At 45.9% G+C, this 27036-nt stretch overlaps 1 protein-coding gene across 2 annotated transcripts in view; it reads left to right on the top strand.

Moving 5' to 3' along the window:
* Positions 1–23216: 23216 nt before the first annotated feature.
* ankef1a (ankyrin repeat and EF-hand domain containing 1a) overlaps positions 23217–27036 on the top strand; it is a 65351-nt gene continuing 61531 nt past the window's right edge. For both annotated transcript variants that reach the window (XM_073051298.1, XM_073051300.1), the window contains exons 1-2: positions 23217–23390; positions 23609–24002. In XM_073051298.1, the coding sequence (XP_072907399.1) occupies positions 23654–24002 (349 nt within the window). In that variant the 5' untranslated portion in view covers positions 23217–23390; positions 23609–23653. The remainder of the gene's footprint in view (positions 23391–23608; positions 24003–27036) is intronic.

Below are 27036 nucleotides of genomic sequence, written 5' to 3' on the forward strand. Positions count from 1 at the left end.
TATGGAGTGGATGGGAGCCATTGTCCAAAATGGCATGCAACTTGGACAGCATCCTCTTTTCAGACACCACCGTCAGAGAGTCCAGTTCCACCCCCACAACATCACTGGCCTTACGAATGAGTTTGTTGATTCTGTTGGTGTCTGCTACCCTCAGCCTGCTGCCCCAGCACACAACAGCAAACATGATAGCACTGGCTACCACAGACTCATAGAACATCCTCAGCATCGTCCGGCAGATGCTAAAGGACCTCAGTCTCCTCAGGAAGTAGAGACGGCTCTGATCCTTATTGTAGACAGCCTCAGTGTTCTTTGACCAGTCCAGCTTACTGTCCATTCATATCCCCAGGTATTTGTAATCCTCCACCGTGTCCTCACTGACCCCTGTTGAACCATGAGTGTAGCAGTCTCACGAGCTGATGGGAGCTTGGGGAGGGCAATGAAGTGGGCAGCCTTGGAAAATCGAGCCACAACAACCAAAATGCTGGTGTTTCCTTTAGACAGGGGCAGACCTGTGATGAAATCTATCGAGAGGTGGGACCAGGGGCGGTGGGGTACAGACAGTGGACATAATAGACCCGCAGGACGCTGGTGTGATGTCTTGTTCCGAGCGCATGCGGGACAGGCGGATGCAAAGTTGTGGACATCCTAGGACATATACTGCCATGAGGCAGCACAGCACGGCAGCAGCGGCCTTTCAGACCTGGTGTTACTTTAATTTAATTTTCTATTTTAAGTTTGATACACAATTTTCGATTAGGGCACATGGATAACAGAGCGGCTATCTACTATCGCCAGATACTACTACAATACAGAAATCGCCCAAAAACAAACCTCCACAAAGATCTGCTGGCTGAATTACGCGATGTCGGCTTGCTGAGGGGAACGGGCCTACAATCCTCGGACTTGCCTGATGCTGGGAGCCGGAGATGGAGACGTCAAAAGTGATGTGCGAGGAAGCAGAAGCGAGGCAAACGGGCAGGGGTCCGTGCCAGGCTCAAAGCAAACCCTAGCCGGCCGGCTCTCCCGTCCATTCTGCTCTCCAATGTCCGCTCCCTGGACAATAATATGGACTACATCCGACTCCAACGCAATACTCAGCCGGAGTACAGAGTTTGCTCCGCGTTTGTCTTCACAGAGACGTGGCTCACTGACGGGATTTCGGACGCTGCCATCCAGCTAGACGGGCTAGCTTTGTTTCGTTCGGACAGAGATGCAACTGTCTCCGGTAAGGTTCGCGGTGGCGGTGTCTGTGTTCATATCGACACGGAATGGTGTAAGAACTCTGTGCTGGTTTCCAGACACTGCTCATCGTTAGTGGAGTTTGTGGCAGTTCGATGCAGACCATTTTATTTGCCACGGGAATTCACCTCTGTCCTGATATTCGGTGTCGACATTCCCCCCAGCGCTAATGCTAAGGAGGCGCTCTGTGAACTGTATGGGGCTATTAGCGAACTGCAGAACGCACACCCTGATGGTCTGTTTATTGTCGCCGGAGATCTTAACCATGCGAACCTTAAGTCAGTGCTCCCCAAATTCCATCAGTATGTGGACTTTGCAACGAGGGGGGAGAACACATTGGACCTCGTTTACACAAACATCCCCGACATGTACCGGGAAGAGCCCCTCCCCCACCTCGGATACTCGGACCACATCTCTGTTATGCTAATCCCAGCATACAGACCGCTCGTCAGGCGCTCTAGACCAGTTCAGAAGCAGATGAAAACCTGGCCTGCAGAAGCCATCTCTGCTCTTCAAGACTGCTTTGAGAACACTGACTGGCACATGTTCAGGGAGGCTGCAACTGATGGCGACTCTACCAACTTAGAGGAGTACACAGCGTCAGTGACCAGCTACATCAGCAAGTGCATTGATGATGTTACTCTGTCCAAGACCATCACTCTACGTGCCAACCAGAAGCCATGGATGACCGCAGAGGTGCGTGCGCTGCTGAGGTCCTGCGACTCCGCCTTCAGATCAGGCGACAAGGCAGCTCTAACAACAGCAAGGACCAAACTGTCCCGAGCCATCAGAGGGGCAAAGCGTGCACATGCCCAGCTAATCCACAGTTACTTCCGGGACAGCGGTGACACGCGGCGCATGTGGAAGGGCATCCAGGACATCACCTGACTGTGCAGGTGATGCCTCCCTCCCAGATGCGCTGAATAACTTCTACGCCCGGTTTGAGGCGGAAAATGACATGGCAGCGAGGAAATCCACCCCTCCTACGAATGACCAGGTGCTGTGTCTCTCCGTGGCCGACGTGAGAAGATCCCTGTGCAGGGTCAACCCACGGAAGGCTGCTGGACCAGACAACATCCCTGGTAGAGTGCTCAGAGGATGTGCAGACCAGCTAGCAGATGTTCTCACTGACATCTTCAACATCTCCCTGAGCAGCGCCACCATTCTAACGTGCTTCAAGGCCGCCGCCATCGTCGCCGTGCCGAAGAAGTCTTCAGTGTCCTGCCTCAATGACTACCGTCCCATTGCACTTACATCCATCATCATGAAGTGTTTCGAGAGGCTCGTCATGAGGCACATCAAGACCCTGCTGCCCCCCCTCACTGGACCCCCTACAGTTTGCGTACCGTCCCAACTGCTCAACAGACAACGCCATTGCCACCACCCTCCACCTGGCCCTAACCCACCTGGACAAAAAAGACACATACATTCGGATGCTGTTCATAGACTTTAGTTCAGCATTCAACACAATCATCCCTCAGAAACTGATTGGAAAGCTGAGCCTATTGGGCCTGAACACCTCCCTCTGCAACTGGATCCTAGACTTCCTGACTGGGAGATCTCAGTCAGTCCGGATCGGGAGCAGCATCTCCAACACCATCACACTGAGCACGGGGGCTCCCCAGGGTTGTGTGCTCAGTCCACTGCTGTTCACTCTGCTGACCCACGACTGTGCTGCAACACACAGCTCGAACCACATCATCAAGTTCGCCGATGACACCACCATGGTGGGACTCATCAGCAAGAACGACGAGTCAGCTTACAGAGAGGAGGTGCAGCGGCTAACGGACTGGTGCAGAGCCAACAACCTGTCTCTTAATGTGAACAAAACAAAAGAGATGGTTGTTGACTTCAGGAGGGCACAGAGCAACCACTCCCCACTGAACATCGACGGCTCCTCAGTAGAGATGGTAAAGAGCACCAAATTTCCTGGTGTTCACCTGACGGAGAATCTCACCTGGTCCCTCAACACCAGCTCCATAGCAAAGAAAGCCCAGCAGCGTCTCTACTTTTTGCGAAGGCTGAGGGAAGTCCATCTCCCACCCCCCATCCTCATCACATTCTACAGGGGTTGTATTGAGAGCATCCTGAACAACTGCATCACTGCCTGGTTTGGAAATTGCACCATCTCGGATCGCAAGACCCTGCAGCGGATAGTGAGGTCAGCTGAGAAGATCATCGGGTCCCTCTTCCCGCCATCACGGACATTTACACTACACGCTGCATCCACAAAGGAAACAGCATTATGAAGGACCCCATGCACCCCTCATACAATCTCTTCTCCCTCCTGCCGTGTGGGAAAAGGCTCCAAAGCATTCGGGCTCTCACGACCAGACTATATAACAGTTTCTTCCCCCAAGCTATCAGACTCCTCAATACCCGCAGCCTGGATTGACACCTTGCCCTACTGTCCTGTTTATTATTTATTGTAATGCCGGTACTGTTTTTGTGCACTTTATGCAGTCCAGTGTAGGTCTGTAGTCTAGTGTAGCTTTCTCTGTGTTTTTTTAATTTCGTAGTTTGGTCTAGTTTTTGTACTATGTCATGTAACACCATGGTCCTGAAAAACGTTGTCTCATTTTTACTATGCACTGTACCAGCAGTTATGGTCGAAATGACAATAAAAGTTGACTTGACTTGACTTGATATATGGCCACTAAAATTGTCTCTTTATAAACTCCTGAGTCCGTTGAATTCCCAGATGACAAGCCAGATGGGAGGAGTGACCCCATTCCAACACTTTGGAGTGCACCGCAGCAGGGACAAACTGCTGGTTGGGAGGAATGCCACCCGGGCCTGGATCTGATTGTTGGACGGCCCTCACCTCTGCCTCTACTCCCCAATCACCGGAGCAGTGATACATGAGCAAGGAAGAATGGGCTCTGGATTGGCATTGTCCTCAGATCCGTTGAACTGTTGGGAGAGAGCGTCAGCCTTTGTATTCTTGCTCCCAGGATGATAAGTGAGGACGAAATTGAACCGTGTGAAGAAGAGAGCCCACCGGGCTTGACCAGAGTTGAGTCTCTTAGCATCCTGAATATCGGAGAGGTTCTTGTGATCTGTCCAGACCAAGAATGGATGCTCTGCCCCCTCCAGCCAGTGTCGCCATTCCTGCAGGGCTTCCTGGACAGCCAAAAGCTTCTGATTCCCAACATTGTAATTCCTCTCGGCCGGAGTTCAGCGACAGGAAAGAAAGGGACAAGGGTGCAGCGGGCTATCAGCAAACGAGCACTGAGAGAGGACAGCTCCAATGCCGACGTCGGACGCATCCACCTCGACAATGAACGGCTGAGATGGGTCAGGGTGTTGCAGCTGCGGGGCAGCAGTGAAACATCGCTTTAGCTCGGAAAATGCTTTGTCGGCATGGTCCATCCAATGGATTCCTGCCGAGGTCTTCTTGGTGAGTGCATTAATTGGAGCCACAATAGAGCCGAAATTCCGGATGAAGCAGCGATAAAAGTTCGCAAACCCTATGAAGCGCCGTACCTGTTTGTCTGTAGACGGTTTGGATCACTGTGCAACTGCCTGAACTTTACTGGGGTCCATTTGAACACTGGGTGGGGTAAGTAGATAGCCCAAAAATGACACCTGGACTTTATGGAGTTCACATTTTTCAGGCTTGACATACAGGTTATTTTCAAGATGCTGTTTGAGTATTCTCCGGACATGCTGGATGTGCTCCTGATGAGAGCAGGAATAGATAAGGATGTCATCTAAATACACAAACACAAGCTGGTTCAACATGTCCCTGAGCACGTCGTTAACCAAGGCCTGGAATACAGTGGGGGCATTGACCAGACCAAAAGGCATCACCAGGTATTTATAGTGGCCATTAGAGGTGTTGAAAGCCATTTTCCACTCTCCCCTTCTTTCATGCGAATCAGACTGTAAGCATTGCGCAGATCAATTTTGGAAAATATTGTTTCTCCCTGGAGATGTTCAAACGCAGACACCAGCAAGGGAGGAGGGTAGTGGTCCTTCACAGTGATGTTGTTCAGGGGCCGATAATCGATGCAGGGACGGAGCTTGCTATCTTTCTTGCTCACAAAAAAGAAGCCCACTCCTGCCAGCAAGGTTGATGGACGGATAAACCCCAGGGCCAATTCCTCCTTAATGTATTCCTCCATGGCCACCTTTTCAGGACGAGAGAGGGAAGAGAGCCAGCCCTGGGGAGGACTAGTGCCAGGTAGGAGGTCTACGGCACAGTCGTATGGCCGGTGTGGGGGCAGGGTGGTGGCCTTTCTGTTACTGAAAACATCAAGGAGATCAGCATATTCAGCCGGAATCCCAGACAGGTCCTCATCCCTAGCTGACACAGGGATTCATGGGATGGAGCTTGAGCTGGACCCAGACAGGTAGACAGGCATTGGTCAGAGACCGATCGACCTGTGGGTAATGTCAGGATAACCAGGGGAGACCAAGAACCAGTGGCAGTTCAGATGAATTAACCAGGTAGAAGATATTTCTTCACGGTGGTTGCCTTCGAGCACCAGCTGGAGCGGTTGGGTGGTAAGCTGGATCTGGCCAGTTCCCAGAGGTCGACTGTCCAACGCCTTGAGGTTGAACTTTTCTTTTAATCCCTGAGTTGGAACTCCCCATCTTTGAGTGAGAGAGATGTCCATAAGATTCCTGGCTGCACCAGAGTCGATAAATGCCTCAAGTTCATGGGTCTGAGATCTCCACGACATGGAAGCTGTGAGCATTACAGAATTAGGGGAAGCTGACTGAAGAGAGAACCGACCCGTCAGGATTCCCCTCCCTGCTGACGGGTATTCTCTTTTACTGGATGCTTGGAATGTGCTGCCTGGGAGTGTCCTGGATCACCACAATAGAGGCAGGAACCTGTTCTCTGGAGCCGCTCTCGTTCCTCTTGAGACAGGTGCATATGCCGCACTTGTATAGGCTCTTTTGTGTCCGTGGGCTGGGTGCTGGGTGGTGAGGGAGGGGGAGAGGGCTAGAGAAGATGGTGATCAGGCAGTGCGTAGGAAGTTTGAAACCTTCTTTCCCTGTGCCACTCAGTCACCCGGTCGTCAACTCGAATAGCCAGATTAATCAGGTCATCCAGACTATCCTGCTCGTCCCGACGGTGATCTCATGCCGGACCCCTGCGTTCAGTCCGCACTGGAAGGCAATGATGAGAGATCTCTCATTCCATCCCGTCTCTACTGCAAGGGTACGGAATTTAACTGCATAGGCTCTCACCGTCCCTCTGCCTTGGCACAGGTTTAAGAGTCGGTGAGCAGCCTCCTAACCCCATACTGGAAGATCGAAAACCTTCCTTAACTCCGCCACAAAATGTCGGACAACTGGGCTGCGGGGTATCCTTGCTCCGGTGAAACGTTAAACAGGCTGAGTGGAGGTCCATCGAGAAGATTGAGCATGTATGCCAGTTTTCATGCATCATCGCCAAAATGACCAGGCTGGGCTTGGAATGTCAGCTCACATTGGGTAATAAAATTCCTGCAGCCATTGGGATCACCAGAGTATCTGCCTGGAGGTGGAATACTCAGTTCCTGTATAGATGGGGGTGTCTGAATGCAGGAGTCAGCTTGGTTCTGGGCAAGGGAGCAGGAGCATTAGTAGCAGAGTGTCGGGGCTGCAGAAAAGGAGGACCTGCAAGATGCTGGGAGTGGGACTCAGGCAACCTGAGGTTGCTGAATTGCATTGGCGGGAACATTAATAGACGTCCGCTGATTCTGGCTGTTCTCAGTAAATTCGCGGTCAGCGGCCGTGAGTGCGGAAATCGCAGACGCCTGAGTCTGATTCTCCGCAGTGAGCTGTTGAACAGTTGCAGCTAGGGACGACATCTGTTCCTCCAAGTGAGACTGGGATTGTCAGCATGAGGTTATCTGCCTCATTGCCTCTGTAACCACTGAGAACAGATTCCATAGCCTGTAGATTCTCCTACCTGACCAATGAATCTCACAGCCAGGGTCAGCTGCTCTCTGCCATCTGGGTCCATCTCTGTTGTGTCGAGACTTGCTATCAACTGGTTTGAATATGGCCCAAGTGGAAAGGAAGAGACACTGAATCTGGGGAATTGTTCACAGACTTTAATGCAACCAGTGTAAAGGGGAAAGAAAACAATAAACGCTAGGCCAAACAGGGCCGCTAACTAAAACTCTCAAATGGAAAAACAAAGCCTACACTGCGGCTGAAAAGAATAACTAAAATATAAAACAAATACCGCTAGTCTTCAGAGTCAGTTGACTCAACAGCCCAATTTCTCAGGCAAGGCGGAATGCAAGCAGGCAGCAAAGTGATGCTGTGTCCAAGTCTCGATGAGCACTACGATGGAATGAATGGAGTTAAATACTATCACAATGAAATAATAATTAGCTGATGCGTGCATATTCACAAGTGCAGTCGCCATATCTATGGCACTGCCGAATCCGTGGATGTGACACTTTACAGTATGGGAGTGCCAATCTATATGTGGAAAGTTAAGATCACCTGCCATCACAGCCTTATGCTTCATTCAACAGATTTGTGAACTGTGAACTTTCAACAAATTTGCTCCTCTAAATCCCATGGACTATTGGATGGTCTTTAATATAATGCCATTAATGTGGACATACCTTTCTTATTTCTCAGTTCTACACATGAGGCCTCACAAGATGAGCTCTCCAGTATGTCCTGACTGAGCACTGCTGTGATACTGTCCCTAACTCATACTGATGCCTCTCCCCACTTTAATCCCTTCCACTCTACCATGTCTAAAACAACAGAACCCTGGAACTCCAGAATATTGATAACGTGTTAAACAATATGATATTCCTATTTCTGACCTCACTAGCACGTGACATGAGTAGCAATCATGAGATCACAACCCTGGAGGTTCTGTTCTTTAACTTAGCACCTAACTCCCTGAACTCACTTTGCAGAACCTCATCACCCCTCTACCCATGTCATTGGTACCAATATGGACCATGGCCTCAGGCTGTTCACCCTCTGACTTATGAATGCTGTGGACTCGATCCGAGATGTCTCTAACCCGAGCACCCACAATACAACAAACCATCTGGAAGTCTCGCTCTTGTACACAGAACCTCCTTTCTGTACCCTAACCAACAAATCTCCTATCACTGCAGCTTGCCTCTTCTCCTCACTTTGCTTCTGAGTCACAGAGTCAGATTCAGTGCCAGAGATATAACCACTGTAGCTTTCCTCTGCTAGGTTAATCCCCCAACAGTATCCAAAACGGCACACCGATTGTTGAGAGGAATGGCCTGCCGATCCCCTTTCCCCTTCCTGATAGTCACCTAGTCACCTGTGTCCTGCACCTTGGGTGCAACTACTTTCCTGTATGTCCTGTCTATCAATTCCTCAGCCTCGTGAATGATTTGGAGTTCATCGAGTTCCAGCTCCAATTCCTTAACACAGTCTGTTAGAATTTGCAGTGGGATAAACTTCTTTCAGGGACACTTCAGTTCTCTCTATCTTCCCTCATCCCACAAAAGCAGCACTCCAGTATCCTGTCAGTCATCACCACCACTCGAAATGTGTAATAAGAAAGACAAAGAATAAAGAATGAAAAAAAATCTACCCTCAGCGTATGCCTCTCCTTGCCAATACTTCAAGTCCTGGCTCAAACATAATGCAATTATGTTCCAATAAACCTCACTTTTTTTTATTGCTCCTTGCCAAGTGCCTAATTATGCACAATCCAATGTCTCCTCAGCACTGGGCATACAAAATGTGCTGACTGCTCCCACTTGTTTTTTATTAACTCGCTCTCCCTCTATGCAATCTGGTGTCTCCTCTGGATTGTGGCACACAAAAAGTCTTTTTTGACATTTTTGTAAAATGTCTGTGGTGCTCAAAATGTCTCAAGCATGCAAAAGGTACTGGAATGAGAAATGTATGAGAGGGATATGCATACAGCAATGTGGGAATAGTATAGATTTCAGAGGAATCTTCATCAGCTGAGTATGTGGGCTGAGAGTAACAAATGGATTTTTCTGGAAAGGCAAATCAAGGGAGGACTTTCACAGTGAACAGTAGGGTCCTGGGGAGTGCTATAGAACGCAGGGACCTTTTGGAAATCTGGCCTTCATCAGTCATGTCACTGAGTATAGATGTTTGGAGATTATGTAGTGGTTGTCCATGAGGTCACACTTGGAGCATTGTATCCAGTTTTGGTCACCCTCAGCATCAGATTCAGGTGTATCATCACTGATGTATATCATGAAATGTACTGTTTTTGTGGCAACAGAACAGTGCAATACATATTTTTAATGTTACAATAAAAATAAAATGAATAGATAGTGCAGAAGAGGAATAGTGAGGTAGTGTTCATGGCTTCATAGGACATTCGGAAATCCGATGGAAGAGGGGAAGAGGCTTTTTCTGAATATTTGACTGTCTTCAACTGTACCTCTCTCCTCATTGTTGTATTGGAAAAAGGCATGTCCTAAATGCCAAGATTCCTTAATGATGGATGCTGCTTCCTTGAGGCACCAATTTTTGAAGATGTCCTCAATGGTGGCAAGGCTTGTGCCTGTGATGGAGCTGGCTGAGTCTACAAACAAACTGCAACCACAGACCCCTCAATAAGGACTGGTGCATATTCTCGTAAAATCCTTCTAATTTTCTCTTCCTGAAATCCATAATTAATGCCTTGGTCTTGCTGACATTGTTGTTGAGACAGTAATTAACTAGCCAATCTATCTCACTCATGTATGCCTTCCTGTACATCTATGTATAGACTGAAATAAAATGGCATTCCATGAGCATAATTTACACAGTTTAATTTCCTCTGATATTTTTACTTCTTATGCAAAATTATTGATAGCAATATTGATGATTACAATGTTGAATATAGAAAATAGCACAGAAAAGTATTGTAACCTTCAAAGCCAACTCTTACAATATGAGACCTGTTGCATTGTAATTTTTTTTTACTTATAGCATTCAATATTGGAACAAGGAAATAATAGAAACATAGAAAACCTACAGCACAATACAGGCCTTTCGGCCCACAAAGCTGTGCTGAACATGTCCTTACCTTATAAATTGCCTAGGATTACACATAACCCTCTATTTTTCTGAGCTCCATGTACCTGTCCAGGAGTCTCCTAAAAGACCCTATCATATCCACCTCCACCACCATTGCCGGCAGCCTATTCCATGCATTCACCACTCTCTGCGTTAAAAACTTACCCCTGATGTCTCCTCTGTACCTGCTTCTAAGCACCTTAAAACTGTGCCCTCTTGTGCTAGCCATTTCAGCCCTGGGAAAAAGCCTCTGACTATCCACACGACCAATGCCTCTCATCATCTTATATATCTCTATCAGGTCACTTCTCATCCTCCGTTGCTTCAAGGAAAAAAGGCCGAGTTCACTCAACCTATTCTCATAAGGCATGCTCCCCAATCCAGGCAAGATCCTTGTAGATCTCCTCTACACCCTTTCTATAGTTTCCACATCCTTCCTATAGTGAAGCAATTTATTTATATAAGGCATATATATCTTCAAGGCCCAAATAAATTCAATAGCCTGTACTTATCCCATCTCAGTATACTGTATCTCTAATGAACACTCTATGCTGAAAAATTATTTATAGTTTACAATGAAGTTAACATACTGCAAAATGAATTCAAAGCCCAGTACTTTTTCATTTAGAATAATGACATCATTTACAAACTCAGCATTTCTTGTCCATCCTGTATGTCCTTGAAAAACATGGTTCTGAGATGAAAGTGGAGAAATTCAATAGAAAAAAATGTAACCTCGTGGAAAAGCTGTTACTCATAATCCTCAAGTGTCCTCTCAACCCACATTCCAATGAAGAGAAAGGAAATGAGAACAATTTTTGTAAAATTCCAAAGCTATCACTTTGGCAGTTTGCACACTGACTAAAACATAGTTCAAATTTCAGTTTATTTGTGAACACGGAAATGTGGGAAGCATATGCTCTATTACCAGCTGTCTATGTATTATGTATTGTCCTCAACAACGGGCAATCAGGTTGTAGCATTGAATTGTTCGTTTTTTATTAGAAATACTAAAATAGAAGGCCCAACCTATAGTGAGTGTCAGGCACGTTTCACCAGCAGTACTGAACACACAAAGATTGGAGATATAAATACTGGACAAAGTAAAATATCCCCTACCTGTCCTAACACTAAATTCATAAGAGTATTACATCAGGGCATCACCATAGCCATGATCAGTTCCAACACCAGATATAGTTGTAGTCCTTGGCAAAACTAACATAATAATTTTGCCAGATACTGCAGAAAAATGAGTAAGTTTTGATTGTAAGAAGCATACAGAATTATATTTTCTCTTTTACAGTCTGTAAGTCGTTCTTTAGGCTGCCAGTAGTTAGCAAGTATTTGTAATTAATAATTATCTCTTGGCATCTAGTTCTTTGAGTGCAGAAATTGATCTGAAATGTTTTGAATGTGAAGAAATACTATTGAATCAGGATACTAAAAAGAATTTATCATACTTCAGCATTCTAAGAATGTTGAAGTTATTCAGTTTATCAAATTAAGCAGTGTAAATAAACAATATAACAATAATTCATAGAAAATCATAGAGTCCTACAGCATGGAAGCAGGCCCCTTCATCCATTTGGTCATGTCAACCAAGGTACCCATCCAAGTGCATGCCATTTACCAGTGTTTGGCCCATAAACTTCCAAATCTTTGCAAATCATGTACCAGGCTAACTGTTTTCAAGAAGTATTTACTGTACCTGCCTCAACCACCTCCTCTGACCGATCATTGCACATAATACAACCTCTGCGTAAGAAAGTTGCCCCTCAAGTTCCTACCCTTCTCATCTTAAACCTACTGTATGCCTTCTGGTTCTTGATTCCCTACCCGGAGGAAAATGACTGAGTTTATTCACCTCATCTATGCCTCTCTAGATTTTATGCACCCCTGTAAGATCACCTCCTGGTCTCCTATACTCTAAGAGATGAAGTCCTAACTTGTCCAGCCTCTCTTCGTAACTCAGTCCTGGTAACATCCCTATAATCTATTCTGCACTCTTCCCAGTTTACTAACATATTTCCTAGAGCAGGGTGATACAGCATCTGAAGTCCCAGTGATCTCCGTCTCAGAGGCCGATGTCAGAACATTCTTCAAGAGGGTGAACTCTTGCAAGGTGTTAGGCCACAATGGTGTACTTGGCAAATTACTGAAAACCTGTGCCAATCAACCAGCTGAAGTTGAACTAGCTTCCTTCCCCACCCCAACCCACCTTTTTACTCTGACTTCTCATCTCTTTTTTCCAGTTCTGATAAAAGGTTTTGGCCTGAAACATCAACTGCTTACTCATTTCAATAGATGCTGCCTGGCCTCCAGCATTTTGTGCGTATAAGTGGCTGAAGTGTTCAAGAACATCTTCGGCCTCTCTCTGCTGCAGTCGAAGTTCCCCACCTGCTTCAAAAGGGCCCCAATCATACCAGTACCCAAGAAGAGAGATAGATAAGAGAAAAGTAGGAAAGTTGTTTCCATTGGTGTGTGAGACTAGAACTAGGGGACATTGCCTCAAGATTCAGGGGAGAAGATTTAGGACAGAGATGAGGAGAAACTGTTTTTCCCAGAGAGTGGTAATTCTGTGGAATTCTCTGCCCAGGGAAGCAGTTGAGGTTTCTTCACTAAATGTAGTTAAGATACAGTTAGATAGGTTTTTACATAGTAAGGGAATTAAGGGTTATGGGGAAAAGGCAGGTAGATGGAGCTGAGCTTACGGACAGATCAGCCATGATCTTACTGAATGGTGGAGCAGGCTCGATGGGCCGGATGGCCTACTCCTGCTCCTATTTCTTATGTTCTTATGTACGAGCAGGGTGAACTGCCTTGATAACTATCATCTGGTAGCACTCATATCTACTGTGATGAAGTGCTTTAAGAGGTTGTTCATGGCTAGAATTAACTTCTGCCTAAGCAAGACATGGACCTGCTGCAATTTGCCTAGCGACACATCAGGTCTAGAGCAGGACACAATCTCACTGGCTCTGCACTTGGCTTTGGACCACCTGGACAACAATACCTACATCAGGCTGCCATTTATTGATTACAGCTCAGTGCTTAACGCCATCATCCCTTCAGTATTAATCAACATGCTTTAAAACCTGGGCATCTACACCTTCCTTTACAAATGGGCCTTCAACTTCCTCATCAGGAGACCACAGTCAGTGCAGATTGGTAATAACATCTCTCCTCTCACTGACAATCCACGCAGGCGCAGCTCAAGAATGTGTGCTTTGCCCACTGCTCTACTCTCTCTACACTCCTGACTGTGTGGCTAGGCACAGCTCAAATGCCATCAATGAATTCACTGATGACGCCAAGGTCATTGGCAGAATCTCAAATGGCACTGAGAAGTAGAGGAATGACATAGATTGACTGAGAAAGACTGAGTGATGTCACAATAATAACCTTGCACTCAATGTCAGCAAGACCAAGGAATTGATTGTGGACTTCAGGAAGGAGAAATAAGCAGAACACACACCAGTCCTCATTAAGGGGTCAGCAGTGGAAAGAGTAGATAGTTTCAAGAATTGCAAACAGTTCTTGTTACCCCACTATAGGAAGGTTGTTGAGGCTTTGGTGAGAGAGGATGCAGAAGAGGTTTACCAGGATGCTGATGCTGCCTGGTCTAGAGGGCATGTGCTATCATGAGAGGCAGGACAAACTTTGGGTTGTTTTCTGTGTGGCATGGGAGGCCGTGGGGAGATCTAATAGAGATTTATAAGATTATGAGAGGCATAGATAGACAGAGAATTTTTTTCTGAGGCAGACCCACAATCATACTATTATTTTTAAAATATTAAGGAGCAAATATTCAGTTTTAACTTAGTTCCATGATTAACTTGGATACAATTAAATGAACTAGTCATAGCACTAAATATTGTGAAAGATTATTTCACTTTAGGAGCAGAATGTAACTAATAGCCCTGACTTACAGAAGACAAACACTTAAGAAACTGATCCTTTGTCATTGTCGTGACACTAGACATACACTCATGCATGATTAACTTTCTTTCACCCATGTCCTTAATAACAGTACTATGTTCTGTTGTTATGGAAACTTCTGAATCATCATAGTTCTTTATCAACTTCCCACTTTTGACATTGATTAAGATAAATGTATTCAGACATAACTTCCAGTACATTTGGAATATATCTCAAGAGTGTTGCATTTTTTTTTATCATATCCTCAATCCACGACTAATGTTTTGGATCAGATGGTCCCTAGTAAAATAATAATGTGTTAGGTAATTGAGCTTGTCTGATGGAAAACTGCAAATAGTGTGTGATGGATGGTATACATCCTGACTGAACTATTCTGGTATTGTTTGGAAGTCTATGTTATTTTCCAAGTACTCACTCTCATCTACTTTTGACTACTGTTCGGTAAATCCATTTTATGTTTGACTCAAATTAGCTCATGCAGAACATTCCATTAGATGTTACTCAGATTCCTGGAGTGCATTATAAAATATGTCTCTTTACTACAGGTGGGTGTCAGTGAGTGGCAGAGGAGCGAGCCTGGAGGAGGCTTAAATAAGCATAGTGGAGGACTGAGACATTATCATAGTAAGGATGGATGGGTGTATATGTGTTAATGTATATATATTGTACTGAGGGTTTGAGTTATGAGGAGAAACATTTTTCCCCTAGAGCACAGGAGGCTGAGGGGTGACCTTATAGAGATATTTATACAATGAGGACATAAATAATATGAATAGTCACTGTCTTTTCCCAAGATAGGGTAGTCTAAAACTAGAAGACAATGAATTAGGTGCAAGGGGAAATTTTATGAAGGGCCAGAAGGCCATGTTTACACACAGAGTGTCATGAGTAAATGGAATGAGCTTCCAGAGTAAATGATAAAGCTGGGTACAAATACAATACTTAAAAGACATTTGGAGAGGTACATGGATAGGAAAGGTTTAGTAGACATAAGCCAAATGTAGGCAAATTGATCTGGTTCAGTTAGGCATCCTGGTCAGCATGGAAAGGTTGGGCCAACAGGCTTGCTTTTTATGTTCTATGGCTTCACGACTCTAGACATTACAATTATGGCTTCATGACTCTTGGCAATACAACAGCACACTATGTTCAAGAGTTGGCATTTTATTCAATCCCTCTCTCCAAGTGTTTCCTGCTTATAAGTTGTTAAGGAGAGCACTTGAAAGGCTGGAATATTTTAGGTATGAGCAAAGATCAGATAGACTGGGGTTGCTTTATTTTGAAACAGGGATAAACACTTGAATCATCAAAGCATGGAAGTCCATTTATACTAAGGTAACAAATACCAATACAGAGGACATCCATTTAGGGTAAAATGAGGAAGATTTTGGGGAATATGTCAGAGGTAGGTTTTTTTTAAAAAAAAATTGGTGATATTTTTAACGAGATTGGTAAGTACCTGAAATGTACTGCCGGGGATGGTGGTAGAGGCTGATACAAAAGAGACAGGCAAAGTGCTCTTTGATAGGCTTTTAGATCGATGTAAGAAAACTGAAGGGTTATGGGCAGTGTAGGAGGGATCATTCAGAAGTAGAACATCTTGGCCGAAAGGCCTGTAGTGTGCTGCACTGTTCTATGTTCTATGCTCTAAATGAGATTAATGCAAGACCATAAGATCATAAGACATACAGTAGGAGCAGAAATAGGCCATTTGGCCCATCAAGTCTGCTTTCCCATTCCATCATGCTGATTTATTATCCCCTCCAACCTCATTCTCCTGCCTTCTCCCCATAACTTTTAATCCCCTGAATAATCAAGAACCTATCAATATGCTGAAAGACTTGGCCTCGATAGCCACCCGTGGCAATAAATTCGACATATTCACTTCCCTCAGGCTAAAGAAATTCCTCCTTATTGCTGTCCTTGTCATAAGCCCTGTGGGTTGTCATAGAGCAGTGGGCTTCTAGGGTTCTTGAGACCCTTTATTTACTAATCAGTATCAGTATAATGCAAAAAGAAACGGTCCCAACACCAATCCCTGGAGAACATCACAAGTCACCAGAAAACAACCAGAAAAAGGCTCCCTTTATTCCCACATTTTACCTCCCGCCAGTCAGCCAATCTTTCATCCATACTAATATCTTTCCTGTAACACTATGGGCTTTTATCTTGCTAAGCAGCCTCATGTGCAGGGGACCAATTAATTCACAGAGAGTGAGAGAGCCTCGCACAGGTCAGGGAGAAGAGTTTCAAAAAAGGAGCATTTTGATGGGTTAGGCACATTAATGGCAGACCAATCGATTCTCAGTTCATTAGCAGGAGCAAATAAAAGTAAAGCAGGGTCAAAGCGGAGTGACCATTGCGTAAGTGGATCAGTGCAGGAGTGGGAACTTGAGCTTTTGGCTCAAGAGGCTTCAGCGAGGAGGCAAAGGCAAGTTGCAGGTCAGGCTGTTGTAGTAGTTGAATGAAAAGTCACTAAACTACCACCAATTAAATAAAGTAGGAATGATGTAGGATCAAGTGATGTGCTGTAGCTGCATGATGTGGGAGCTAGTGGACCCCATTGTAGCTCCTGGTGACCACATCTGCAGCAAGTGTTGGCTGCTCGAGGAACTCAGGCTCAAAGATGATGATCTGAAATCTGAGATTCAAACACTGCGGCACATCAGGGAGGGGGAGAGTTACCTGGATTCTCTGTTTCAGGAGGCAGTCACATCCATTAGATTAGCTGCCTGAAATTCGGTCTGTGGTCAGGAACAAGAGGGTGTGACTCTGAGTGAGGCGGGTAGTGAGATCCAAGAGACAGTGCTGGAGGAGCCTCAGCCCTTGAGCTTGTCCAACAGGTCTGAGATTCTTGCTCCCTGTGTTGATGAGAGTGGGGGCTGTAGGAAGGATGAGCAACCTAACTGTGGCATCGTAGTTCCGGGAGCCATTCAAGAGTGGGAGAGACGAGAGATGCACTGGTAATTGGGGATAGTATAGTCAGGAATGGATAGAGTTCTCTATCGCGAGGATAGAGCATCCCAAAGGCTGTGTTGCCTGCCTGGTGCCCGAGTTCGGGGCATCTTATCTGACCTGGAGGAATTTGCAGTGGGAGCGGAAAGAGCCAGTTGTTGTGGTCCATCTGAATACCAACAACATAGGTAGAATGAGGAATGAGGCTCTGCTGAGGAAATTTGAGCAGCTAGGGACTAAATTAAAAAGGAGGTAATCTCTGAATTACTACCTGAGCCACATGCAAATTGGCATAGGGTCAAGAAGAGTAGAGAGTTAAATGTGTGGCTCAGGGATTTGTGTGGAAGAAGTGGATTTGAATTCGGGAAAGTTGGCACCAGTATTGGGGAAGGAGGGAGCTGTTCCAATGGGACAGACTCCACCTGAACCATGATAGGACTCGAATCCTAGTGAATCACATAATGAAGGATGTGTATAGGGCTTTAAACTAAATAGTGGGGGCGGGGGTTCAACAGATTGGAGAAGCATGGATAAAGTAAGAGACAAAAGTGTGGATAAAGATAAAGAAAAAGCAAAAGATAAAAAGGAGAAAAGTAAGAGTAAAGTGAAGCAAAGTCAAGTGAAAAAGAGAAAAAGATTACAAAATTTTAAAAGCACAATGAGTGTAAAGGCACTTTATTTGAATGCCTTGTATTCAAAACAAGGCCAGTGAACTTGTGGCACAAATCACTACAAAGGGGTATGATTTAATGGCCATTACAGAAACATGGTGTAGGGTGGAGAGGATTGGAAATTAAATATCCAAGGATATTGGGTAATATGGAAGGATAGGCAGGAAGGTAAGGGAGGTAGGGTAGCACTCTTAATTAAAGATGAGATCAGGGTGATAGTGAGAGACGATATAAGATCTAAGGAACAAAATGTTGAATACATCTGGGTAGAGATTAGGTACAACAGAGGGGAAAAATCACTAGTGGGAGTTGTCTATTGGCCACTGAATAACAACATTACAGAGGCACAGGCAATAAACAGAGAAATTTCTGAGGCATGCAAGAATGGAACAGCAGTTATCATGGGGGACTTTAACTTGCACATAGATTGGGTGAATCAAGTTGGTTGAGGCAGTCTTGAGGAGGACTTCATAGAATGCATCCGTGATAGCTTTCTTGAATGTCATGTTACTGAACCTACAAGGGAATGTGCTATCTTAAAGCTGGCCCTGTGCAATGAGACAGGTAAAATTAGTGATCTTGTGGTTCGGGATCCTCTTGGAAAGAGTGATCACAGTATAATGAAGTTTCGCATACAAATGGAGGGTGCAACAGCTTGATCTAAAACAATGGAAACTACAGTGGGATGAGAGAGGATGAGAGAGGATTTGGCAACAGACTGAGAACACAGGATGGTTGAGGAACAGTGGAAGAGATTGAGGATGGTTGAGGAACAGTGGAAGAGATTGAGGATGGTTGAGGAACAGTGGAAGAGATTTTTCACGGTGCTCAACAAGAGTATATTCCGGTTAAAAGCATAGACAGTAAGGGTGGGGAGATCCAGCCTTGGATAACTAAGGAAATAAAAGAAGAGTAGTGGGAAACTGGAAGACTGGTAAAACTTTAAAAAGCAACAAAGAACCACTAAGAGAGCAATGAAGAAAGGGAAGATAGATTATGAAAATAAACCAGCACAATATATAAAATCGGATAGTAAAGGGTTATTATAATTATATAAAGAGGAAAAGGGTAGCTAAAGTGAATGTAGGTCCCTTGGAGGACAAGAAGGGGAAATTGATATTCGGTAATGAGGAAATAACTAAAGCTTTGAATGACTATTTTGTGTCAGTCTTCATGGTGGAGAACACATCTAACATGCCAAAAAGAGATGTAATGGATGCGATGGGAGGTGAGGACCTTGATACAATAGCTATCACTAAAGAGATAGTGCTGAGCAAACTTGTGGGTCTGAAGGTAGACAAGTCCCCTGGTCCCGATGGAATGCATCCCAGGGTACTGAAAGAAATGGCAGAGGTTATAGTAGAGGAACAAAACACAAAAATCCAACTGCAGATGCTGTGGATCAAAGAATACGTACACAACGCTGGAAGAACTCAGCAGGTCAGGCAGCATCCGTGAGAAAAGAGTAGCCAATGTTTCTGGCCGAGACCCTTCATCAGGATTCCTGATGAATACGTTGTGTACGTATTCTTATAGTAGAGGATTTGGTGATAATTTACCAAAATTCTGTCAAGAGGGGCCGGATGGACCCAAACACAGGACGAAGGCACTGAAGTACTAGGGGGAGGACAGGATGGGGATGCCATGGCACTTAAGGGCAGCTGGGGTTCAGGCAGGCGGAGCAGAGCGGCTCCCGTAGTTCAGGTTCAGGCAGGCAGGCTCCCGGGGTTCAGGCAGGCAGGCAGGCTCCCGGGGTTCAGGCAGGCAGGCAGGCTCCCGGGGTTCAGGTTCAGGCAGGCAGGCTCCCGTAGTTCAGGTTCAGGCAGGCAGGCAGGCTCCCGGGGTTCAGGTTCAGGCAGGCAGGTCCAGGTGGCGATAGGCTAGAGGAGAGCCCTCCCTGGTTGGGCCGCATGTATCCCGGGTAGGGGCACCTCCCAGGCGGAGACACCGGAGGCCTGGGCACGACGCGGACCCCTAGGCGGGTGCGGGCACTATCCCAGAGTTCGGGCGGAAGAGAAGGAGGGGGCAGAAACCCCGCCGGGTCATGGCGGGTCGGCCGGATCTGGCCGACGGAGGCGAGGGATAGGAACCGGCAGAACCCCCGCCGGGCCACGGCCCATCGGCCGGAGCCACCCGACGGAGGCAAGGGATAGGAACCGGCAGAACCCCCGCCGGGCCACGGCCCATCGGCCGGAGCCACCCGACGGAGGCAAGGGATAGGAACCGGCAGAAACCCCGCCGGGCCACGGCCCATCGGCCAGAGCCGCCCGACGGAGGCAAGGGATAGGAACAGGCAGAACCCCCGCCGGGCCACGGCTCATCAGCCGGATCCGCCCAACGGAGGCAAGGGATAGGAACCGGCAGAACCCCCGCCGGGTCACGGCCCATCGGCCAGAGCCGCCCGACGGAGACAAGGGATAGGAACCGGCAGAAACCCCGCCGGGCCACGGCCCATCGGCCGGAGCCGCCCAACGGAGGCAAGGGATAGGAACCGGCAGAACCCCCGCCGGGCCACGGCCCATCGGCCAGAGCCGCCCGACGGAGACAAGGGATAGGAACCGGCAGAAACCCCGCTGGGCCACGGCCCATCGGCCGGAGCTGCCCGACGGAGGCAAGGGTTAGGAACAGGCAGAACCCCCGCCGGGCCACGGCCCATCGGCCGGAGCTGCCCGACGGAGGCAAGGGTTAGGAACAGGCAGAACCCCTGCCGGGCCGAGGCAGGTCGGCCAGACGTGCCCGACAGGGGCAAGGGGTAGGAACAGACATAGGTCCAAGTCGACCAACACAACAGCCATAACAACGGGAAATTCGGAAATGGCCGGCAGACAGCGCGACTGCGTGAAAAACAAAACCGAGCGGAGAAGCGGGACCAGCGCATGGGAAGAAAGGTGGGGGAGAGGACCAACCTGGCAGTACTGGTACGGGCAGAGAAGCATGATGAAGAATAGGTCTGAGCCCGGGCAGGATAACAGAATGCAGAGACGAGTTCGGAGCCAGCGGAGAAACAGAACAAAATGACTACCCATCTGGTCCCAGTTCCAAGGCCCCTTATAAACACCTGCAGTTCAATGAGTTACAGGTGTGTCTCCTTGAACCAGGTGGGTCCTAACTAGATCATGGGTGACGGGAGGGACAACTGCAGGACCCGGAGTCCGGAGCCCCTGGACCAGATCAAAACCTGGAACGCGGTTCCGGATCGGACCCTGACAAATTCTCTGGAATCTGGGCAGATCCCAGCGGATTGGAAGATAGCGAATGTTACACCACTGTTCAAAAAAATATGTAGGCAAAAGGGAGGTAACTACAGTATAGGCCAGTTAGTTTAATATCTGTAGTTGAAGATATCATTAAAGAAGAAATAGCGAGCCATCTGAAAAGAAATAGATCCATCAGGCAAACACAGCATGGATTCAGCAAAGGCAGGTCCTGTTTGACAAACTTACTGGAGTTCTTGAGGATATAATGAGCGCAATGGATAGAGGGGAACAGAAGGTGTTTGATAAGGTGCCGCATAAAAGGATTATCTATAAGGTGCCGCATAAAAGGATTATCTATAAGATAAGGATGCATAGAGTTGAGGGCGATGTATTAGCATGGATAGAGGATTAGAAAGTAGAAATTTGGCATACATGTATGTTACTCTGGTTGACAATCAGTGGTGAGCGGTGTGCCACAGGGGTCAGTGCAGGGCCTGCAACTGCTCACGATATACATTAAAGATCTGGAAGAGGGAACTGAGTGTAATGTATCTAAATTTGCTAATGACACTAAATTGAGTGGAAAAGCAAATTGTGCAGAAGATACAGAGAATCTGCAAAGAGTATAGATAGGTTAAGTGAGTGGGCAAGGGCCTGGCAGATGGAGCACAATGTTGGTAAATGCGAGACAATGCACTTTGGAAGGAAAAATGGAAGTAAGTTTAGATTATTATTTAAATGGTAAAAATTGCAGCATGCTGCTGTGCAGAGGGACTTGGGAGTGCTTGTGCGTGAATTACAAAAGGTTGGTTTGCAGGTGCAGCCGGTGAACAAGAGGCAAATGGAATGTTGGTCTTCATTGCTAGAGGGGTTGAATGTAAGAGCGAGGAGGTTATGCTGCAACTATACAGGGTACTTTTGAGGCCGCACCTAGAGTACTTAGTGCAGTTCTGGTCTCCTTACTTGAAGAAGGATATACTGGCTTTGGAGATGGTGCAGAGAAGGTTCACCAGGTTGATTCCAGAGTTGAGGGGGTGGTTAGACTATGAGAAGAGATTGAGTTGCCTGGGACTGTACCCACTTAAATTCAGAAGGATGAGAGGAGTTCTTATAGAAACATATAAGATTATGAAAGGGATGGATAGAGGCAGGAAAGCTGTTTCCACTGGTAGGTGAGACTAGAACTAGGGGACATAGCCTCAGGGTTTGGGGGAGTAGATTTAGGACGGAGATGAGGAGCAACTGCTTTTCCCAGAGAGTGGTGAACCTGCGGAATTTTCTGCCCAATGAAACAATGGAGGCTACCTCAGTAAATATATTTAAGAAAAGATTGGATAGATCTTTTCATAGTAGGGGAATCAAGAGTTATGGGGAAAAGGCAGGTATGTGGAGATGAGTCCATGGCTAGACCAGCCATGATCTTATTGAGTGGTGGAGCAGGCTCGATGGGCCAGATGGCCGACTCCTGCTCCCATTTCTTATGTTCTTATATGTGGCAATTTGTCAAAGGACATCTGATAGTCCATGTAAAACAAAGGTAATTGATGATCAGCAGTGACATGATGGGCCAAAGAAGACCGTCCTTTATTTCATGAGGCTAGATGATTTACAACCTCATTTAGGTACATAAAGAGCCTAAAACTAGTAAACAAAAAGGAACTATTTCCTTTGGCAGTGTGTTTAAAAACCACGGAGCATTGAATAAAATAATTTTATAGTGTAAATGAGGAAAAGTGTTTTCATTGTCCGGAACTCTCAGCCTTAAAAAGTGGCACATGCAGAATTCTTCTCCACTTTTAAAACACGACACTTCGTCACTTCAAAAATATGCCTGGATCTTAAAGATCTGTAATCCAAAGAACCACAGATCAGGTGTCGAAGCTGAATTAGGTTAGTAGCTTTTAATTCCACCAACAAGGACGCGGTGTGTCAAATGGCTTTTTCGGTGTTAGAAATTTCCGACGTTTCTGTGAAACCTCTCACTCCTTTCAGTTTTAGTTCCGGCACTTTTTAATCAGTCTCAGAATGCGCAAAATTTAAAAAAAAAAATCAGCATTGAGAATAGGAGTCCTTTTAAAGAGTTCCTTCGTTGCTCCCACGTGGCTTAAAACTTAGCTAGCCATTTCCTTGTTACAGAGCCTTCTTTGTGATGTCGCACTTCGTTGTCATAGCAGCAGAGTGCTTCAGTTTGAAAGTCCTTTCGCTATTTTGTGTTTGTCTCTGGAGGTCTCTCGTCCAGAGCAGCAGATTAAATTATTATGGTCGTATTTTCTCTGGTTTGTTCTCAGTGTTGAATTGCAGCGAGGTGAAACCGTTGGCAATACCAGTCTTCAGCTAGGCTCGCTTAGTGTAAACTTGTTAACAGGCAGGCAATGAAGTTTCTCTGAGCGAGGTAAGTTAGCCTCTCCTTATGTTAACATGCTGCAGATGAGGGCTTAAATTCGGACTCAACAGATCCATTTTTTATTATTTTATACACGCATTGCAAACAACTAAACCTAGTCTTCATTTGCAAAATGTCAGTGAGAAGTAAATTACACCTACATTACAGGAAACGAGAGCAGATGAAAACTTGATTCTAAATATCAAATACTCTTGTCTTTTGTTTAGAATTCTTCACATTCGGGACAGAGTAACTTGTCATGCAATGGCGAAATGTCGCACATTGCACAAGGACGTCTTCAAATTTTGCAAGTTTACAAACTCATCCAGTTTGTCAGGCAGCGGGAGAAAGCCGAGATAGAAAAGTTGATCGCTTTGGGAGTTCCACACCTGGTGAATTTGGGCGAGCCAAGCCAGGGGGAGTTCGCTTTACACGTGGCTGCCCTCGCTAACGATGTTGAAATATGCAAACTGCTGCTGTCGCTTGGGGCTGAACCAGACCTGCTGGATCTTAATGGCAGGACGCCGGCAATGGTTGCTGCCCAGGCGGGGCATGAACTTACCATGGAGGTACTGGCGGAGGCAAACGCGGACATGACAATTGTAGACAAGGACGGGAAAGGTACTGTGCAGCGATTAACGTGAAATTTACTCTCACGTCGAATTGCATTTAGATTATTGTGGTACTGGTGTTTTTTTTTTTGAAAATATTGATTAAAACTTGTATATGTATCATAGGTAATATATAGGGCTGAACTTCTGTGGAGCAATTTTCATTTTAGCGCAAGTCGCATTTATTCATTTAGAGATGTACAGTAACAGGCCCTTCGGGTCGAACGAGCCCACTCCACCCAACAACACCGATGTCACCATTTAACCCACAGGGTCATAGGGAGAATGTGCAAACTCATCTCAGAAAGCAGCGGGAATTGAACCCTGGTCACTGGCGCTGTAAAGCGATGCGCTAACCGCTACCGTGCCATCACAGCTATGCTGTTCGTTTAGCCGAAATTTTATCTCAGTGATTTCTTGATGAACTTGTGTAATTATTGGACTAAAAACAACCAACCATATTTTTTAAAAAAAATCACAAACGTAAGATATTTTGCAGACGTTGATGTCCATAGTAAACGCAAAATGCTGGCGGAACTCAGCAGGTCAGGAAGCATCTATACAAAGAAAGCTTGGAAGTCGTGAAATATCTCGGCCCAAATCGTTGGCTCTATTCCTTTCCATAGATGCTACCTGATCTTCTGTGTTCCTCCAGCAGATAGTAACAAATTGATGTTTTGTAGCAGCTGATTAATCTGATTTATACTGAAAGCACAAAACTGCAGATGCTGGAAAACTGAATTAAAAGCAGAATGCTGCTTTCACGGAGGTGGGAGGGGGAGGTCAAGACCAGACAGAAAAAAAACATTAACCTTTCAAAGTTCAATTTATTATCAAAGTACATATACCTCGCGGTATTTAACCTAAGATTTGTTTTCTTGTGGGCATACACAGTAAGTCCAAGAAACATATGAAAGACCTATGAAAGACCACACCCAACAGAACACACAAACAACCCATGCACAAAAGACAACAAATAGTACAAATACAAAAGAAATATAATAATAATAAATAAGCAATAAATATTGTGAACATGAGATGAAGTGTCCTTGATAGTGAGTCCTTAGGTTGTGGGAACAGTTTAGTGATGGGGCGAATGTAGTTCAGTGAAGTTATCCCCTCTGGTTCAAGAACCTGATGGTTGAGGGGTAATAACTGTACCTGAACCTGGTGGTGGGGGTCGTTGATGACGAATGCTGCTTTCCATGGGGAGGGCTTTGCCCATGATGGACGAGCCACATACACAACTTTTTGGAAGATTTTCTGCTCAAGGGCATTGGTGTTTACATACCAGCCCCCGATGCAGCCAGCCAATGTACTCTCAACCACACATGTATAGTAGTTTGTCAAACTTTTAGATGTCATGCCACATTTTTGCAAACTTCTCAGGAAGTAGAGGCGCTCCAGTGCTTTCTTTACAATTGCACTTATTTGCTGGGCCCAGGAAAGATCCTCTGAAATGATAATGCTGAGGAATTGAAAGTTGCTGACCCTCTGGCCTCCCCCTCCTGACGTCAGTCAGCAGCTCCTCGGTCTTGCTGACATTGAGTGAAAGGTTGTTGTGGCACCACTCAGGGTCCGCGATATCTCGGATCGAGTTCCCAGTATTCTCAAGAGGGAGGGTGAGCAGCCAGATGTCGTGGTCCATGTAGGGACCAATGACGTGGGTAGGAAGAGTGAGGAGGTCCTGAAAGGCGAGTTTAGGACAGGACCTCCAGGATAGCAATCTCAGGATTGCTACCAGTGCCACGTGCAGGTGAGTTTAGAAATAGTAAGATAGTGCAGGTCAACACGTGACTGAAGACATGGTGCTGGAGGGAGGGCTTCAGATTTATAGATAATTGGGCAGTTTTCTAGGGAAGGTGGGACCTGTTCCGGTGGGACGGTTTACATCTGACCTGGAGGGGGACAAATATTCTTGCAGGTAAGTTTTCTAGAGAGGCTCCAGTGGATTTAAACTAGATACGGGGTGGGGGGAACCAAAGTGTAGGAACAGATGTATGGGAGAAGGAAGAAAAAGAAGACAGTAAAGTTGTTTGCATCGTTAGAGATAAACAGAGAGTAAGAGGTGGAGAATTTCTTAAATGCATTTATTTTAATGCCAGGAGCATTGTAAGAAAGATGGATGAGCTTAGAGCATGGATTGATACCTGGAAATATGATGATGTAGCTATTAGTGAAACATGGTTGCAGGCAAGGTGTGAATGGTAACTATATATTCCTGGATTTCGTTGCTTCAGGTGTGATTGAATCGGAGGGACAAGAGGGGGAAGTGTTGCATTGCTTGTCAGAGAAAATATTACAGCGGTGCTCTGGCAGGATAGATTAGAGGGCTCGTCTAGGAAGGCTATTTGGGTGGAATTGAGGAATGAGAAAGGTGTAGTAACACTTATAGGGGTGTATTATAGACCACCTAATGGGGAGCAAGAATTGGAGGAGCAAATTTGTAAGGAGATAACAGATATTTGTAGTAAGCACAAGGTTGTGATTGTGGGAGATTTTAATTTTCCACACATAGACTGGGAAGCCCATACTGTAAAAGGGCTGGATGGTTTGGAGTTTGTAAAATGTGTGCAGGATACATAGAGGTACCAGCTAGAGGGGGGACAGTGTTGGATCTCCTGTTAGGGAATGAGATAGGTCAGGTGACGGAGGTATGTGTTGGGAGCACTTCGGGTCCAGTGATCACAATGTCATTAGTTTCAATATAATTATGGAGAAGGATAGGACTCGACCCGGGTTTGAGATTTCTGATTGGAGAAAGGGTAACTTTGAGGAGATGCGAAAGGATTTAGAAGGAGTGGATTGGGACAATTTGTTTTATGGGAAGGATGTAATAGAGAAATGGAGGTAATTTAAAGGTGAAATTTTGAGGGTACAGAATATTTATGTTCCTGTTAGGTTGAAAGGAAAGGTTAAAAGTTTGAGAGAGCCATGGTTTTCAAGGGATATTGGAAACTTGGTTTGGAAAAAGAGAGATATCTACAATAAATATAGGCAGCATGGAGTAAATTAGGTGCTCGAGGAATATAAAGAATGTAAAA

Source organism: Hemitrygon akajei, chromosome 7, assembly GCF_048418815.1.
Source record: "Hemitrygon akajei chromosome 7, sHemAka1.3, whole genome shotgun sequence".
Lineage (NCBI taxonomy): Eukaryota > Metazoa > Chordata > Chondrichthyes > Myliobatiformes > Dasyatidae > Hemitrygon > Hemitrygon akajei.